Source organism: Triplophysa rosa, linkage group LG20 (assembly GCF_024868665.1).
Source record: "Triplophysa rosa linkage group LG20, Trosa_1v2, whole genome shotgun sequence".
In the NCBI taxonomy this organism is placed as follows: Eukaryota; Metazoa; Chordata; class Actinopteri; order Cypriniformes; family Nemacheilidae; genus Triplophysa; species Triplophysa rosa.
In genome coordinates, this window is record NC_079909.1 from 15,655,625 (window position 1) to 15,671,233 (window position 15,609).

The 15,609-nt window shown below is 40.7% G+C and overlaps 1 protein-coding gene across 3 annotated transcripts in view; it reads left to right on the forward strand.

Moving 5' to 3' along the window:
* sipa1l2 (signal-induced proliferation-associated 1 like 2) overlaps positions 1-13,638 on the forward strand; it is a 62,228-nt gene extending 48,590 nt beyond the window's left edge. For 2 of the 3 annotated variants that reach the window (XM_057361448.1, XM_057361449.1), the window contains exons 14-22: positions 803-1,221; positions 2,743-2,967; positions 3,410-3,460; positions 3,939-4,068; positions 5,749-5,968; positions 9,226-9,357; positions 11,922-12,030; positions 12,124-12,205; positions 12,292-13,638. In XM_057361448.1, the coding sequence (XP_057217431.1) occupies positions 803-1,221; positions 2,743-2,967; positions 3,410-3,460; positions 3,939-4,068; positions 5,749-5,968; positions 9,226-9,357; positions 11,922-12,030; positions 12,124-12,205; positions 12,292-12,438 (1,515 nt within the window). In that variant the 3' untranslated portion in view covers positions 12,439-13,638. The remainder of the gene's footprint in view (positions 1-802; positions 1,222-2,742; positions 2,968-3,409; positions 3,461-3,938; positions 4,069-5,748; positions 5,969-9,225; positions 9,358-11,921; positions 12,031-12,123; positions 12,206-12,291) is intronic. The other variant, XM_057361450.1, reaches the window with a different exon arrangement.
* Positions 13,639-15,609: the final 1,971 nt, after the last annotated feature.

The following is a 15,609-nucleotide window of genomic DNA, read 5'->3' on the forward strand; positions in this document are numbered from 1 at the left end:
GCTGCACCGCTTGCTCGAAGATAGCGAGAGCGTTCCGACATTACCTAACATCAGGCTCACTAAAATCCACCTGATTTATCTAGCTCGAAAAGGTCACCCTGCCCTTTGTGTTTTTGTAAGATGATGCTAATGTCAAAAAGTGATGTCAAAGGTCGTGATTATCTCATATTAGTAACTTCTGCAAAGTTTAGAGAAGTATTTTGTGTTCTTGTACTACGCCGAACTGACAGCTTTTTTGCGATGGTTTATTGAACGCATTGCCTTGAGCCAGAGGGGATATTTGAGTTTTCATCCAGCTAGAAATCGTGGGCGGCAATAGACCTTCCCAAGCAAGCCATGCATTAAAGTTTAAAAATCATCCACTTTTTATTCATTTGAAAGGGCTTAAATTTAGACTACGCAATTTAACAGAATGATCAATTATTAATTTTCCATCAGATTTGTTACAGTAGTTGGTAATGGTGCTGCGCCGGTTCTTCTGACTGTTGCTGTTATTGCTAAATGGGTAAATGCACTTCAGCGCTCCAGAGCTCCATCATCCATATTTGTTGCGCTGTATTTTGGCTGCGATGGAACCAAATGTTTCATTTTGATAAAATGGTTCGCCTGCCTCTTATTTAAAGCTTGTGTAGTTCTGTCAGGATGCTGCGAATTGTAATGCTAGATTGTGACCGTAACAAAAGTCAGCTTTTAAACCTGTTTCTGAGTTTAAATGTTTTGATTCTCAAAAATGAAATCTCTGTATTCACATATTCCACTCAACAGTAGGTCACCATAATAACCAGCAAATTCTCATTTTCAGAGCCGTGAGAAGAGCTGCCACAGTCATTGCTCCAGTCACTCCAGTAACACCCTCTCCAGCAACGCTTCCAGCGGCAGCGACGAGAAACATTTCGGCTCCGGAGACCCAATGGATCCGGAGTCCCTGGGCCTCACCTACATAAAGGGGGCGTCCACAGACAGTGGGATAGATACAGCACCCTGCATGCCTCCTCCAGCTCCTCCCCTGCCCCTGACTGGGGTGGGACCGTCACGTATGGTCATGAGGGACGGGAGAGTTGATACGGGACTCCCGTGGACTCTGGAGTACCCTGAGGAAGGAGAGGAGGACGAGGGAAGGGCAACGATGTTTCTGTCTCAGGGGTACGTCCCTGCTATGCCTACAGGACACACCACTGACGGGAGCACGGGAGATCTGAGCGAGATATCATCGCTTTCAAGGTGAGAGAAGTGGAGGGTGAAAGAGGAAATAAAGCAGCTAATGAATGGGTCATGATGGTAGACCAACAACTAGCTGGTTGAAATGGTTAAATATTGAGGATGACCAGTTTATCTAGATTTATTATTAGATAGTTTGCACAGCAAACTTCACATTCTGCTGCCAAACAACTTCAGATGGATTTTGGTTACCCATTTCAAATTTTGCATTTTCAGAGGGTGTTGTCTGGTTTAAAATAGTCTGACTTTTAGGTGTCTCAAGACCACTGCATTCTGTTCCATTACATTGCGCGACGTGTAGCTGATTATGAATGCAAGAATGCATTTCTTCCTCCTAAGAAGTGGATCAGATTGGGGTCAGAACCCAAAACTTGCCTAATTGTGCAGTGCTTCCTTACGGCTGCTTATTCATCTGCCGTTTTAAAGTCAGTTTTGGCAATATGCAGCTTTCCACATCCCTAAAGATAGCCTTGCTTTTTACTCCTGAAACTTGCATAGCGCTAACACATCGAGTGCCAAAGACAATCATGGGAACGGATGGGTATTATTTCCGACAACTTTTGATTCACTTGCCCAAAGCTAAACAATAAAAGCCTTATGAAATCACATCTTCAGCTTATTTGATTTCTGTTTTGGCCTGTGATGTTTAAAGGATCAAACAGCATTTGGTATTCGCATGGAACAGCTTTGCTCAAAGTAAAGATTTTGTTTCAGAGTTCACAAAAGAAATGCTGCATTTCTGGATTTAGAATTGGTAGTGAATACAGACAGACTTGCTAGTTATATGGTTATAACGGCTCGTCGTTTGAGTTACTAGATCTGAGGCGATGAGACACGAGCAGCCAAAACAACGTCATATCACCCCCGAGCGTTTTCCACTGCAATCCCTGTTTTCCCCTCTTAAGATGGACTTCTGCTTTGCAGGGTGAGCCAACAGCGTAATAGAGGCTACTTAAAAGTGCACAAGGCTTCGGGTGGTAACAGCTGCGTTGTTTATGTTATTTCAACTGCTTGTAGCCTCTTCACATGTTCTTGCCTTCAGAATTCCCTTAAAGGTCCGGTGTATGAAATTTAGCAGCATCTAGTGGTGAGGTTGCGAATTGCAACCAACGGCTCACTCTCCCCCCTCCCTTTCGAAGCACTACCGCAGCTGACACGGAACTAAGATGTCGTCACGTTTTCGCTTCTTTGCCGAAGGAGATATAACGCTTTTACGAAACTCGCTCTGTAGAGCAGTTTGTGTGTTTAGGGCTACTGTAGAAACAAAATGGCAAATTCCATGTAAGGGGACCCGTGGTGTACGTAAATAGAAATAGCTCATTCTAAGGTAATAAAAACATAACACTTCATTATGTAAGGTCTTTATACACCTCTGTAGACATAGTTATGTATATTATATTGCATTTCTGTCAATAGATCCTTCCAAAAATTATACACTAGACCTTTAAGATCTGTTCATCCTTAGTGCTTGCAAATAATGTACATTAAAAATAATACGAACATGACTCTCTATTGATTTCTCAGTGGTTCCCGTCATTCTGGAAGCCCTTCTGAGCGCTGTTCGAAGAACTCCGGATCCATTGACCCCTCAAAGATCTATATTATCTCTCCCACCGACACAACCCAAGGGGGTGGCCGGGAAAAACACTCGCATAGCTGTCAATCACAAGGTGGGAAGTATTTGACTGGGTGGAAGAAAGGAGAAACCGAGCATTTCCTTGAGGAAGAGGAGCCAGCCAGAGAATTCCGGTAAATACCATTACTATTACCACTATATGGACCTTAATGAACATTGCAACTAGAGTTTGTGAAAATTAAATCGTTTTAATTTGTAGCACGTTGTTTTACAAACAATTAAAGTCAAGGCTGGTACCTTTGCACAGCAGTGACATTTCACAAAGCTTTTAGGTCCTTTACACATTTTTGCTGACGGCGTTTTAGAAATGATCTGTGTCAACATATTATAGAACCTCCATCAAACAGCATCCAGACAAAATCTACTCGACACATGCCACTTCACATTATCAGACAGCAGGACTGTTCTGACCATTAAAGCCTGGATGAGATTTGATGGACAGGCTGTTGGGTGACAATGAAGCTTTCCAGACACAAACAATGCATGACTGAGATTCAATGGAATTGATTCAAAGCTCTGTGTAATCATTTTTATGTCTCTTTCTGTTGACATCAGTGGGTCACAAGTCTTGTCTTTGCTTCTAAAGACACTTTTGAGGAACTCAAGGTAGTCTGATTCATTATCTGAGCTTGTGTTTTTTATGTGGCGTTACCTTCCTTCTTGGTGTTACTTACCCTCATGGCACGTGTTACACCCTGAAGGTCACAAGAAAGACACTGGCCTGTTTTGATTCATTCTAAGATAAGTCGCATCACGACTGTGTAGAAGCTGTCCATTCACTTATTGGACCATAATCCTGTACATCAACTGATTTGTCATTACCTAACCCCTGCCCCTGTAATCCTTGTTTTTCCTATAGAAAAGCGTCTTTGCTGTTGCTGAAAAATGTATTTGTAGCCCTTTGACAATACCACATATGTACCACATATGTAATGCACTTTTATAATTCAATTTAGATTACGGCAGAATAAAAGATGCAGCTAATGTTTGTCTGTTTGTCGTCTTTTTTTGCTTTGCTAAGCTGTTTATTCTTCTCTTTGTTCTCTGTTTAACACCCACTCCTTTATCTCCACGTGTCTCCCAGGGGTCTCTATTTGACAGACCAGTCTCAGGTGGTTAATAGTGCTGGCGAGAAGCTCCAGACGCTCTCCAAGGAGGGTTTCCTCAGGATGCTGCTACCTGACAGTCCCTTGGCGCAGGCGGGTCACGGCAAGGTGAGTTTCAAATGAGCCCTGGAAGATGACTAATGCGGTGAACAAATTTAGTTAAAACATGGTGAAAAAAATATATTTAACCTAAATGTGTTGCAATTAACGACAAATAAGCAAATCAACCAATCAGCATCTTGTAGCAACCCTGTGGTTGACCAATGGAGGTGTCTATAGTACAGTAAATTCGGTCACAAAGGGGCTTTGTTGCCCAGCGAACGGTCCATCTGTCAATCATCATATTCTGCCCGCAGCATTGCAAAGCTTCCTATGCATGTGTGTTCTACATGCTTGTTGGTCTAAATTTTCTGTCTTATAGTAACATATTGCATAGTTTGCTGTAGAACTAGTCTGTAGCCGTCTTTAAGAATCGTCTGAAAACACATCTCTTCCGTCAACACCTGACCGATCAATTCTGACTTTTATCTCTTTTCTAATCTTAAAAAAAAAAAAAAACTTAGCTCTGTATACTGTGGTGGGCTATATGAGACCAGTTTTTTATTGCACTTATGCTTTTTGTTGTCCTTATGTTGTTCCAATTGCTTCCATTGTTTACCTCATCTGTAAGTCACTTTGGATAAAAGCGTCTGCTAAATGACTAAATGTAAATGTAATGTAATGTAAATGTAGTCTCACCCTGCACAAAGGTTACATTTTCATTTTTCCAGCCTGCGCAACATTCACCGTTCTGCATTTGCATTACATTGCATTTATAATGTGAATAGCAATAGGGCATGGTGCTAGCGTGGGTCAAGGTCATGCGTTTAATGCAGTCCGTGGTTTGCAAATTTAAATGAGTTCACGTAGCCTCCTACCAGCATTGAGAACAAACCGTTGCCTATCTGCTGCTTAAAGTATTGTAAAAATCTGCAAGGAGGGTTTAACCTTTCCATCATAGGTTTATTTATTTTATAATAATGAAGATGCTTTGCTCTTTGTAGGTGCACAGGTTTGTAGAGATTTTGTGAGTTTGGAACAGGAGGAACAAAAATAAACAGCTCACCCAAAAATATAAATTCTGTCATCATTTATAAACCCTCAAGTTGTTCCAGATCTGTATAAATTTCTTTGTTCTTCCAAATGTATTCATCTGTGTTAATCAGAACAAAGACATTTACAGTAAACAGATTTGAAACAATAGGGGTAATTGACTCAAGTAGTAAATGGTGACAGATTTTTTTTCCGAATGAACTACCCCTTTAAGTGATGCGTCTGCCTACAGTGAAACTGTAAAAAAAATCCTCATCTTTGAGGTCCACTGTCACGTTCACTGGTCTAATTGTGTATTTGTTTGGGACCCCTGCCCCCACCATCAGACCCCCCCGTCAGAAGTGTGTCCGTTGCACCTGCATTATTGATGAGAGTCGTATGACTCTAATAGGTCTGACTCACACACAGTCACTCTGACGGCTGCTGCTGATTGGTCCCCTGCTGGCTCTCCTATTTCCCATCCACCCCCCCAGCTTCCTTCCTGCAATTCAATTAAGTGATATGTGCTTTATTGCCACGGCTGTTTTATTAACAATATTGCGGAGCCTTTCACATAATCATATTCTGATGAATAATATCTGTATTTCCTCCACCACCCCCTCTCTTTGTCCTTTCTCTTAGTTTTCCTCTTGCCCGTCATGTATATTTATCCCATCCATCCATCTCTCTCTCTCTCTCTCCTTTTTGTTCTTTCAGGTACAGATTGTCGCTCAGTCTCCGCGCCGCTCCCTATACCGGACCCTGTCTGACGAGAGCTTGTGCAGCAGCCACCGGAGAGTGTTGTCATTGGCCAGCTCCCGCAGCTCCATGCTGGACCAAGCTGTGCCCAACGACATCCTGTTCACCAGTACCCTGCCCTACCACAGCACCCTGCCCCCTCGCATGAGCCTGAACCACGCAGCCGGTCAGCTCAAAAGTAAGTTTTTGCGTTGCCCCACAGAACTTGATGTCATCGATATTATTAAACAGATAAACTGGACCCGACTTGATGCTCATTGTCAAAGGTCTGGCTATACAAGACTAGACGGTTACACTAATGCACAGTCTGGCCTCGGTAATAATAAGCTGTCAACATCGTCTTCAAATCCATCACTCTATCAGCTGAGACATTACAGATAATGTAATAGCCTATTCGTTTGCCAGGACATGAGTTGATGATAATGAGAATAAATTACCCTTTTTTTGGCTCATAGCAAATTTTTCCATCTTCCCAGTAAGTTCACCACATTCCTTCCTGTTACGGTAATTTTATCCTCTACAGACTTTAATGTGGTACTTAGTAATGAAGCAAATAATGGTACTATAAATCTGCTGCTAATGCGCAAGAGGCTCAGTGCTAATCTTGCTATTATACTGTATGTCTCTTGAAATATTGTAGTGTAATAAAATTGACTTAAAATGGCTACCTATCATTACAGTAACATTATTGTTGTATGACTTGTCAATATGAGCATACATTTTGGTTTATAATATATTTAAGTTTTTCCGAATTTACTATTTATAGGTATGTGTTTAGGTAAAAGTATCATTTTTGTTTCATTCTGTGAACTACTAACAATATTTCTGCCCAATTTAAAATAAAAATATTGTTTCTATTTGCATTTATGTACAGAAAATAAAAATTTTTCCGACCTGAAATACTGCAAAGAAAACAAGGTCACTGTAATACAGTTCACAGGAAGGAAGGAGACGGGAACCGGCGAACATTAAATAAACTTTTAATAATAAAATAAACAAACAACAAAATGAAAGTAAAGGGCCGACAGCTACCTCACGGTCAACTGCCGGCCACACAAACATAAATAAAACTTAATACAATGTCCAGGCCTGGTCCTCTCTCGTCCTTCACTCCTGTCGCTCATCCTTTTATGCTTCCGATCTCCTCCGTGAGAGATGCGAGACCCGTGCAACGCGCAGCTGACACTTATTATCACTCGCGTCACCGGCCTCGCACCGTTCCCTCACGGCTCTCGTTCCGCCTTCCTCGTTACAGTCACATTCACTTTTCAAGCACTTTCAAGCAAATATTTCGACATGTATTTAGGAAAAGTACAAAAATATTTTTTATGTGATAATCTGGATTTTTATCACAGTTTTCATGTCTTGTCATGCTGTCAGTCTTTCACATTGGATGACTTTGTCACTCCTGAGGTTAGGTGTTAATGAAAATTTGGAATGGTCTCTTAATCTTTTCTGCATTTGTATATATATATATACAGTATATGTATATATATGTATGTATGCATGTATGTAAAACAAACAATTAAAATGTAGACTAACAAGAATGTGTCCTGTATGAACGGCCCCATATGCGTCTTGGCTTGTTTTCACATGCAGCCACTTGAGCCGCTCTCCAGCTGTCAGAGACAAACCGTCCTCTTCTCATAATGGCAGAATTCTATGCCAGCCAGCTTCATTCATTATTCAAATCACTCTCACCTCTCGGCTATCAAGTGTGGTCTGTCTGTCTGCCCTCATGAGCAGACTTCAGGTGTATTAGAGGATGTGTGCTCGCTAGGTCACCTACAGCTTATTTTTTGCTATTCCTACTAGCACTTTTAATTTTATTTATTATATATCAGAATTTTTTGGCACTTGAGTTTTTGACCAAAGTTACATCATTTTGGTACTTATACCAAATACTGGTATTTTTTAGATTATTTGATTATTATATGAATTATTGACACGTTTATTCGTTGACCATGAGAATGATTTTCTTATCTAGGTGAAATCTCTGCCCAGTAGATGAATGTTTAATGTTGTTTATGCAGGACTCTTCCGATTGTGTCTTCAGTGACGTCTCATTTTTTTCTTATCAAACTGGTCATTATCTCTAGATGAATGGTTGACGTGTAATTGTAGTCTCTCGTGATCTAAATTATTTAGTCAGTCTTTTCAGGTCAAGGAATGTTGTGTTCAAGTACGCATGCTTTAATAGATCGCCCACTGAGGTAACTTTGAACGTTACTGTTTTGCCTATAGGACAAAATAACTGAGTCATAAAGAAACAAAGAGAAAAACTAAATGGAGAGAGAATTCTCAGTGTGTCCATAGTCTTGCTTGGATCTTGGAATCGCCGGTGTTTTCTCTGAGGAGGCGAGAGTCTTCAAAAACATTTGGATGAGAAAACACTTTACACAGTAGAAAGAGAAAAACTAAATATAAAGCTAAGGTTTTGCCAAGCATTGTCCAACAGTGACACCAGTGCCGAAGGTTCAGAGAGAGCCAGTGTGTCTTTTGTGTCTCTAGAGCAGTGGTTCTCAAACTGGGGGCCGTGGCCTCCTGGGGGGCCCCAAGATGGTTCCTGGGAGCCCACAGATTTTGTGGCATTTTAGAAATATAGATATTTATCATATACTGTACATTTTGTGCAATCAAACATCAGAAAAACAACACCACCAACCAAAAGAATTGATGTTTTAGCATTGTTTAACTGAATATTTTCTTGGTTTAATTAAAATTTTAAGTTTAAGATTATAAGTCTTTATTTGGGGGGCCGCAAAGCAATGTACTCTACACAAAGGGGGCCTTACAACAAAAAAGTTTGAGAACCACTGCTCTAGAGGTCATCGAGTTTCCGTTGGGTTCTTATTTGGTTGTTGTTGGGTTCTCATTGGGTTCTGATCCTAAAGCATCATGCAACTCGGCTCGCTTAGATTAAAGATGACACATGACTCCTGCTGTGTTTACGGAGCATTTGGTGAGTAATGATGCGAAAAAAATTACTTAATAATTTATATCAAACAACAGCTATGAAATGTATTCAAAATACTGTGTTATTGTACGGAAGCTTTAGGTGCCAAGCAGAGGTTTTAAAATGCCAAACCCTGACAAGATATTTTTGTAGACCTTTTTTTTACAAACGTGTTTACATTTTTATAACAATAGGCTGCTTGTCAATAGTCCCAAATGCAAATGTTGTTCTAACACAAAAACATGTAAAATGTAAATAGGACTGGAAGAAAAATTTACACGCAGACCCAGAGAGGGACTTGGCCTCCTCATTTTGGCCCACCCCTCACCACTGCTCGCTGGTATTCAATCCTCCAGAGATTCACTCCATCAGTGGGCCTTGTTTCTAAACAGAGATATTGGGGGGGGGGCGTTACTGGTGAACTGTAATGAGGGTGGGGGAAGGGCTCCAGAGATGAACCGTGTGTTATGTTTTTACAGATGAGCTCTGGTTCTCTGACGGCACGCTGGCGGACAAGGCCAAGCTGGTGGACGCTGGGCTGATGCCCCTCCCTGACCCCACTTCTGGTCTCGACTGGTCACATCTCCTGGATGCTGCACGGGCGTTTGAAGGTACACAGCAGAGGGCATGTGAAGCATGGTTTATGCACTGCACATTAAACTCATGCTGGGTTTTCTCTTGGAACCACAACATTATAAGGTCTTGACCTACTGCATTTAACATGCTTTGTGGTTATTAACCCAGAGTTCTCTTACTGGCATTGTAGCATTCATTGCTCACTGTTGCAGAATGAAACACGTTGTACTTGTTTTTTTTTCATTGGGACATAACTGACCCTTTAAATCTGTGGATATTATACTATTAAGTACAGAGAATAGTACCTTTTGACTTTTATTTTCAAAGATAGTAATGTTGAAGCTGAGTGCTTTGGTTCATAGCTTTAAACTTTTCAATAAAATATCAATTAAATAAACAAAAAAAAATCTTAAAAAAATAAAAATGAAATATAAATGATTGATGATTATATTTATTTATTTATAATTAACTTTAGCTTATATTGATAAATGTAGCAGAAAATAGTAATTATTTTCTTAGTTCATGATACGTAATGCATTAACTATTGTTAACCAATTCAACCTCTTTGTAAACCGTTAACGTTATTGAAATGCACGTGGAGAAAATCAATAGGAAAATTAGCAAAATTGCCTGGTCCCTGTTGCGCTCTATCGGTTCAAAGATTTTATCTGTGGAAAAAACAGATCCTTAAATACCTTTTCGAGCTATTACTGGAAGTGTTTCCTCTCACCATACGACTTAAGCCATTCTCACACACCATTACCAAAGTTAACTGAAGGTTGCACAAAACAGCACCCATTCTCCTGCTGTGACGCTCTTGACCGTGTCCAAATCACCACGTCTCTCTTTTCCTCCCATTCATTTCCTCTGACTGCCTGAAGGCGCATTGTTCCGCAAGGTGCTAATTAGGATTGGAGAACGTATTTTGAGCATGGAGAAATTAAGCCATTATCGCAATGCGAGCCCAGCAAGACACCACTTAGGGAAATGACTCAAGCCATTGCTTGCTGTAATTACACATTTTGGGTTTTGGACGCCTTTACTTGTGTGCAATTACTGCTTTTCCCTCACCTTCAACCGGTCGCTGTGGAGACCACGGCTAAATGCTAGGGAGGGCACGGCACAGTATTTCTTGAATTAGGAATTTTGTCCTGATTTGTGTATTGAACGCTTGTTTTGGTATATGCGTGTTTCTGTAGCTTTCTTGGTTAGCATTGTGTTAGCGGTCATGTTAAAATGTATAGTTTAAACACTCTGTAATGCATAAATATAATGAACAGGAGAATGCACCTCCGAGGTTCCCTGGGTTTGTTGACTCGATTTCCGGCAGGTCCTCAGAGAGGTTCGCAAGACTTGGCAAGTATGAAAAACCGAATGAGCGCGCAGTCCCGTCTCAAAATAGTGACGAATGTGAGACCGCCGTTTTCGTGGTGAGAGAAATGATTAAGTTAGCTTGCGCCTCGGGTTGGGGTGCTAACTGGAGGGGGTGGGGAGGAGGTGAAGTTACAGCCTCGGTTTCCATGCGCTTTGTGCGTGTTTTTGTTCGGCGCACTGATAATTATCCATCCATTCAATTCCAGCTCCATTGACACCCCTTGCTGTGAGACTGTTAATGAAATGAAATGAGAGCGGGGTGGGGGATGAGAGGAAGGAGCGCTGACAAGTGTTAAGAGAGGTGAGAGCTACTGCTCTTGAAGAAACCTCAAGAATGTTTCCAGCTCTGTCTTTGAGAATAATGACAGGTCAGCATCTTTGAGAGATTCCTTAGGATATTTTTAAATTTGTAATGGGTAGTGATGTGGTTGTGCGACCTAACTCTCGCTCTCTTATCTTTGGGTTTGAATTATTTTCTGTGTGAATCTGATGGTAATAGAAGTCTCTCTCTCTTCCAGCGCAGTTGGGTGTACATGTTTATCATCCTTGAGAATTGAACCGTGCTCTAACAATTGAGCTACAGGAAAACTTCCATACTGTTGTAAAGATACTACAGTATAGAACGATGTAGATCATTTCTTTGCATACATGACAGAACAAGAGCAGCACATTTGCCAGTTCCTCCCCCTCCTCTCGAGACTCTACCCACCGAAAGGTAAAGCCACACAACGGTGTATTTTTGGTCTTGAATGCCTAATGATATGCTCGACTTGGCACTCACCTGAAAGTGTGTGAACCCCCTCTCTCGCCTCCCCATTAACCCTTCCTTTCTCCGCGTAAGCTCCTTTCCACACTTAATTTACACCTTGCTCTGTGGAAGCTGGTTAACGGGGAGCTTTAACGCCTTCGAAGGAGCCGAGAGGAAGATCACATTTAATACGTTTTTTCTCGAGTGTCGCTCGACGCTGTACCTGGAGCATTAGCCTGTATCACCTCTGTCTGAAGCAATATGGAGAACCATGTGTCACCAGTTTCCTTTTCCTGTTTGCCTCCGGGGGTTTCCTGATTTTCCTACACGGCTTTGGGGTTGTGCAGATACTTGATAGGGCACAAAACACTTGTCTGATGCCAGAACAGAAGTTTTCAGATTTCTCAGAGGAAGTTGGTTTTGTAATAGGTTTTATAAGCACTGATTTTCTAATGTCATTTTTTCCCCCCATTTTAGATCAGACGGCAACGTCCCTGAGTTCTCTAACTGAGGAAGAGCAAGCCAAACAAGTTCTAGAGCTCTCCGAGGAGCTCAACAGAAGAGTAGCGTGTGTGGCGGACGCAGGGTAAGTGCTGTCTGTCCATCTTTCAGTTTGTTTATTTATGGTCCGTTCATCCATTTGTGTCTCACTGTACACCTGTATGTCTGATCCAAACAGAGATGGTTCTCCCGCTCTTCTCACTGGGAAGGTGAACCAGCTGGAGCTCATTCTTAGACAGCTTCAGTATGACCTACGGAAGGTAAGATCATCGAACATAAGGAGTAAAATCACTCTTAGCAGCATTCAGCAGTTACTTGTAATAACCTGTTTTGTTTCTTTTTAAAGGAGCAACAAGACAAGTTTATGCTTCAAGAGCAAGTTCAGCATCTCCGACAGGACAACCTCCGACTGCACGAAGAGAGCCAGACGGCAGCGGCTCAACTGAGACGATTTACCGAACTCTTCCTGAACACTATAGACAAGAAACCTTGAGTTGATATAGTTCACAATTTCCCCTCTCCTGCTTAGCAACTGTGTAACCCAAGGATACTCAGTCCAGCAAGACGACAGAGAAACACTTTCAGCCTTTGAATGTGAACGTGTGCCGAGCCAACATGCTAACACGCTAAAAGCTAAGTCACATGGTTAGTTGGAGGCAGGACGTGAGAATGTGAAGGAGAGTAAGAAATTAAAATGTATTTAAGATGTGATGTAAGGGGAGGAAGGAGGTTGTTTTTCAGTTGATGGGTACGAACACGTGAAAGTGAATGTAATGCAATAAGCCGTGATTGCTTTCTAAATGATTTAGTTCCTTGGGCTTAACATCTTCAAGCTAGCGTCGTAACTCAAGATCAATCCTGGCTTTGTGGCTGTCCACCTCCCTTTGTCGAAATGTAGACCAGCCAGGTGCGACTTACCTTAGTGTCCAGTGTACTGTATATCTGTTTAAAATGAGTTTTGTAAGTAATCCATTGATACAAAATGTCGTAGCAATAATTTTGCTTATGATGTGATCACAGAATTGTTCGATAAGATTAGCACTGAGTGTGATCTGGTTGTATTCAAACTTTTATGTACAAAAACTTGACAAAAAAACAAATCTTTCGTGTGCCTGATGTTATTGGTGGTAAATGAATTGTCATTCAGTTCTTTTCATTTGTCCATATTACTGTCCGAGTACTCGCTTACAAAATCCATGCCTGGCGCTCTTAACCACTAGACTGCTGGCTTTTTTATCCCGGTATGAAAGAAACAACTTGTGGACCAGAATCCGCAGACTAGCACCTGTAAACCACTTAAAAATAAGCCAAATTCTGCTTGTCGGTGTAAAGTACCTCAGAAAAGTGTCTTGTACTTTAGCCCTCTTATTTAAGCTTATTTATCCTAAGATTGTTATTTTAATGAGAGTATTTTCCTTTTCTGCACTAAAAAAGAGTAATGGCTCCATGTGGCAGTACTTTGTATACTTGTTTACCATGTCGGCAGTACTGTGTGTAGCTTGGCTAAGAGATAACTGTAAACATAGAATGGTTGATTTCTGGGACGTTCAGATATTCGGATGCTGCTAGAGGACGGGATGTTGTTTTTTAATGGCCTTTTAAAGATGTTTTTATTTCTTTGTAAATCTGTTTCGTTGAGGTTGGGATGAAAAGCTTACCTTTGTAAATAAAGTTTAGGATGTCAATAAAATAAGACTTGTGTCCTTTTGATGTGAAGTCTCTCTAAATGTCTTGAACATTTAAAAACTGCATTTTCTACTTTAAAAACTGTACATTGCTACTGGTTTGTATTATTGATCAGGCATTGGAAAAGGCACAAGAGGACGACACCTGTGCACGACAAAGTGTGGACATCGCTCGAATTCTCCATTCTCCATGAAAAACAACCAAGAACCTACCCGGCACACTTTAAAAGATGTTTGTGACATGTTTTTAAAATAGTGCTCTAGTGTTTTTTTTATGAATTAAGAGTGTGAAAGAAGAAATGATGGATGAATAAAAGCACAGGGGAATGAAATGTGCAATAGTCAATGACCCATTTCAGGAGATCCTGGTATTTTTGAGTTCTCTGAGAAAAATCAATGCATCTTGTTTTTCTCGTCTTGTGATGGAGGAGAGGAGGAATGGCAGCGCTGACCTACATTCGTGAGGTACCAGTAGAAAAATGTCAACCATCGTAGGTGACCTGTGATGAATGGCACGCAGCAAGGTGCTTCTGTTGCTGTGGGACCTGAGAAAGGTGAAACGCGGTTTGTGTGTGGAGCACGATGTTGATGGTCATTCCAAGATCTTCTGACAAATATTGCCCACCGTGTCCTTGCTCGGTCACAGAGACAGGGACAAATGTTCTTGTAAGATTGGTAAGATTCTCCATTTTTCTGATTTACCGTTTCATTGGTATGTGCCTGGCCTGAAGTTGACTTCTGGTCTGTGTTTTGTTATTTTATAACAATTTATTTTATATTTAATTTATATTAATGTTAATTTATATTAATATATTATTGCATATACATTACATTAAAACTTCTCAACACCTATAGATTCTTTGCGGAGGTCTACCGGAAGTTAAGTTTGGGCCACATTTGTTTGCTGTTGAACCTAAAACCGTCTATAGATAACACAAAGGGTTTTGTTGGTACTCACATGTACATAAGAATATAAAAATCTTTTTTGTGAGGTATTGAGATTTTTAAATGAGATAATTTGAAAATAGAGAGCCCCCAGGTTACGTTTTATTATTGTCTGTTCTTTAAAGTATTACAGGTCCAAAACGAGGTAAAAAGCTTTCCACGAGTTTGAGAAAGTCAGAATTGTTTGATCTGTTTTGTTGTCGTGTTTGCATGTTGTGTCGGATCAATAAAAAAAAGTCACTGGCTGACTTTCCTCAGGGTTCGATTAATGGTCAATGAATGTCAGCTGCGATGTGTGATGATTTTTATTCAATAAACATGTTAGATTCTGATCCCATAGCCAAGCGCTGACTTTCTTGCTGTGAAATAGTGAGCATTGTAGTTGCTATTACTCAAAAGGCCTGCAAATAACCGATTACAACAGCGCAAAGAAAAGATAAAAGCAGCCGAATTGCTGTCAAACCGCAAAACATCTGCTTTCACTTGCAATCTGTTTGTTTTACACTGATTTTTGTAATGCGCTGCTTCATAGTTTGGTAATTCTGTGGTATTTTTTCAAAAAACAGTCCCACCGAAAAAAGTCTCAGCAAAAATGTTCAGAGCCGACCGCAATTTACAGCATAGGAAAAAACTGCTGAGTGACTCAATCCTAGAGCCTCTGGGAAAGAAGTCAAACGCTCATGTGATTGCAAAGCTTCTGTGTTTGGCATCAAGATAAATGACAGATACGCATTCACAGATTGCAGTTATCCACACATATTGTAGCTGCAGAGATCTCTGCTTCTTAGTGAAAGTTTGGAGTCAGCATAAATAAACATCAGCGCCACTCCTTGTGTTACATGTCTTAAACCACGACAACACTGATTACAGACTGAAGTACCACATCAAACAGATTAATGGGCTATAGACTGAAGCAATAAAATGTTTGGATTATTAACAGGATGTCTCTGATTTTATGTGTTGATTTGGAACTTGTGGTGCTTTGAATAGGTCCAACCCTACTTTTTGAAAGAATATTAACAAAAAAATCTGAA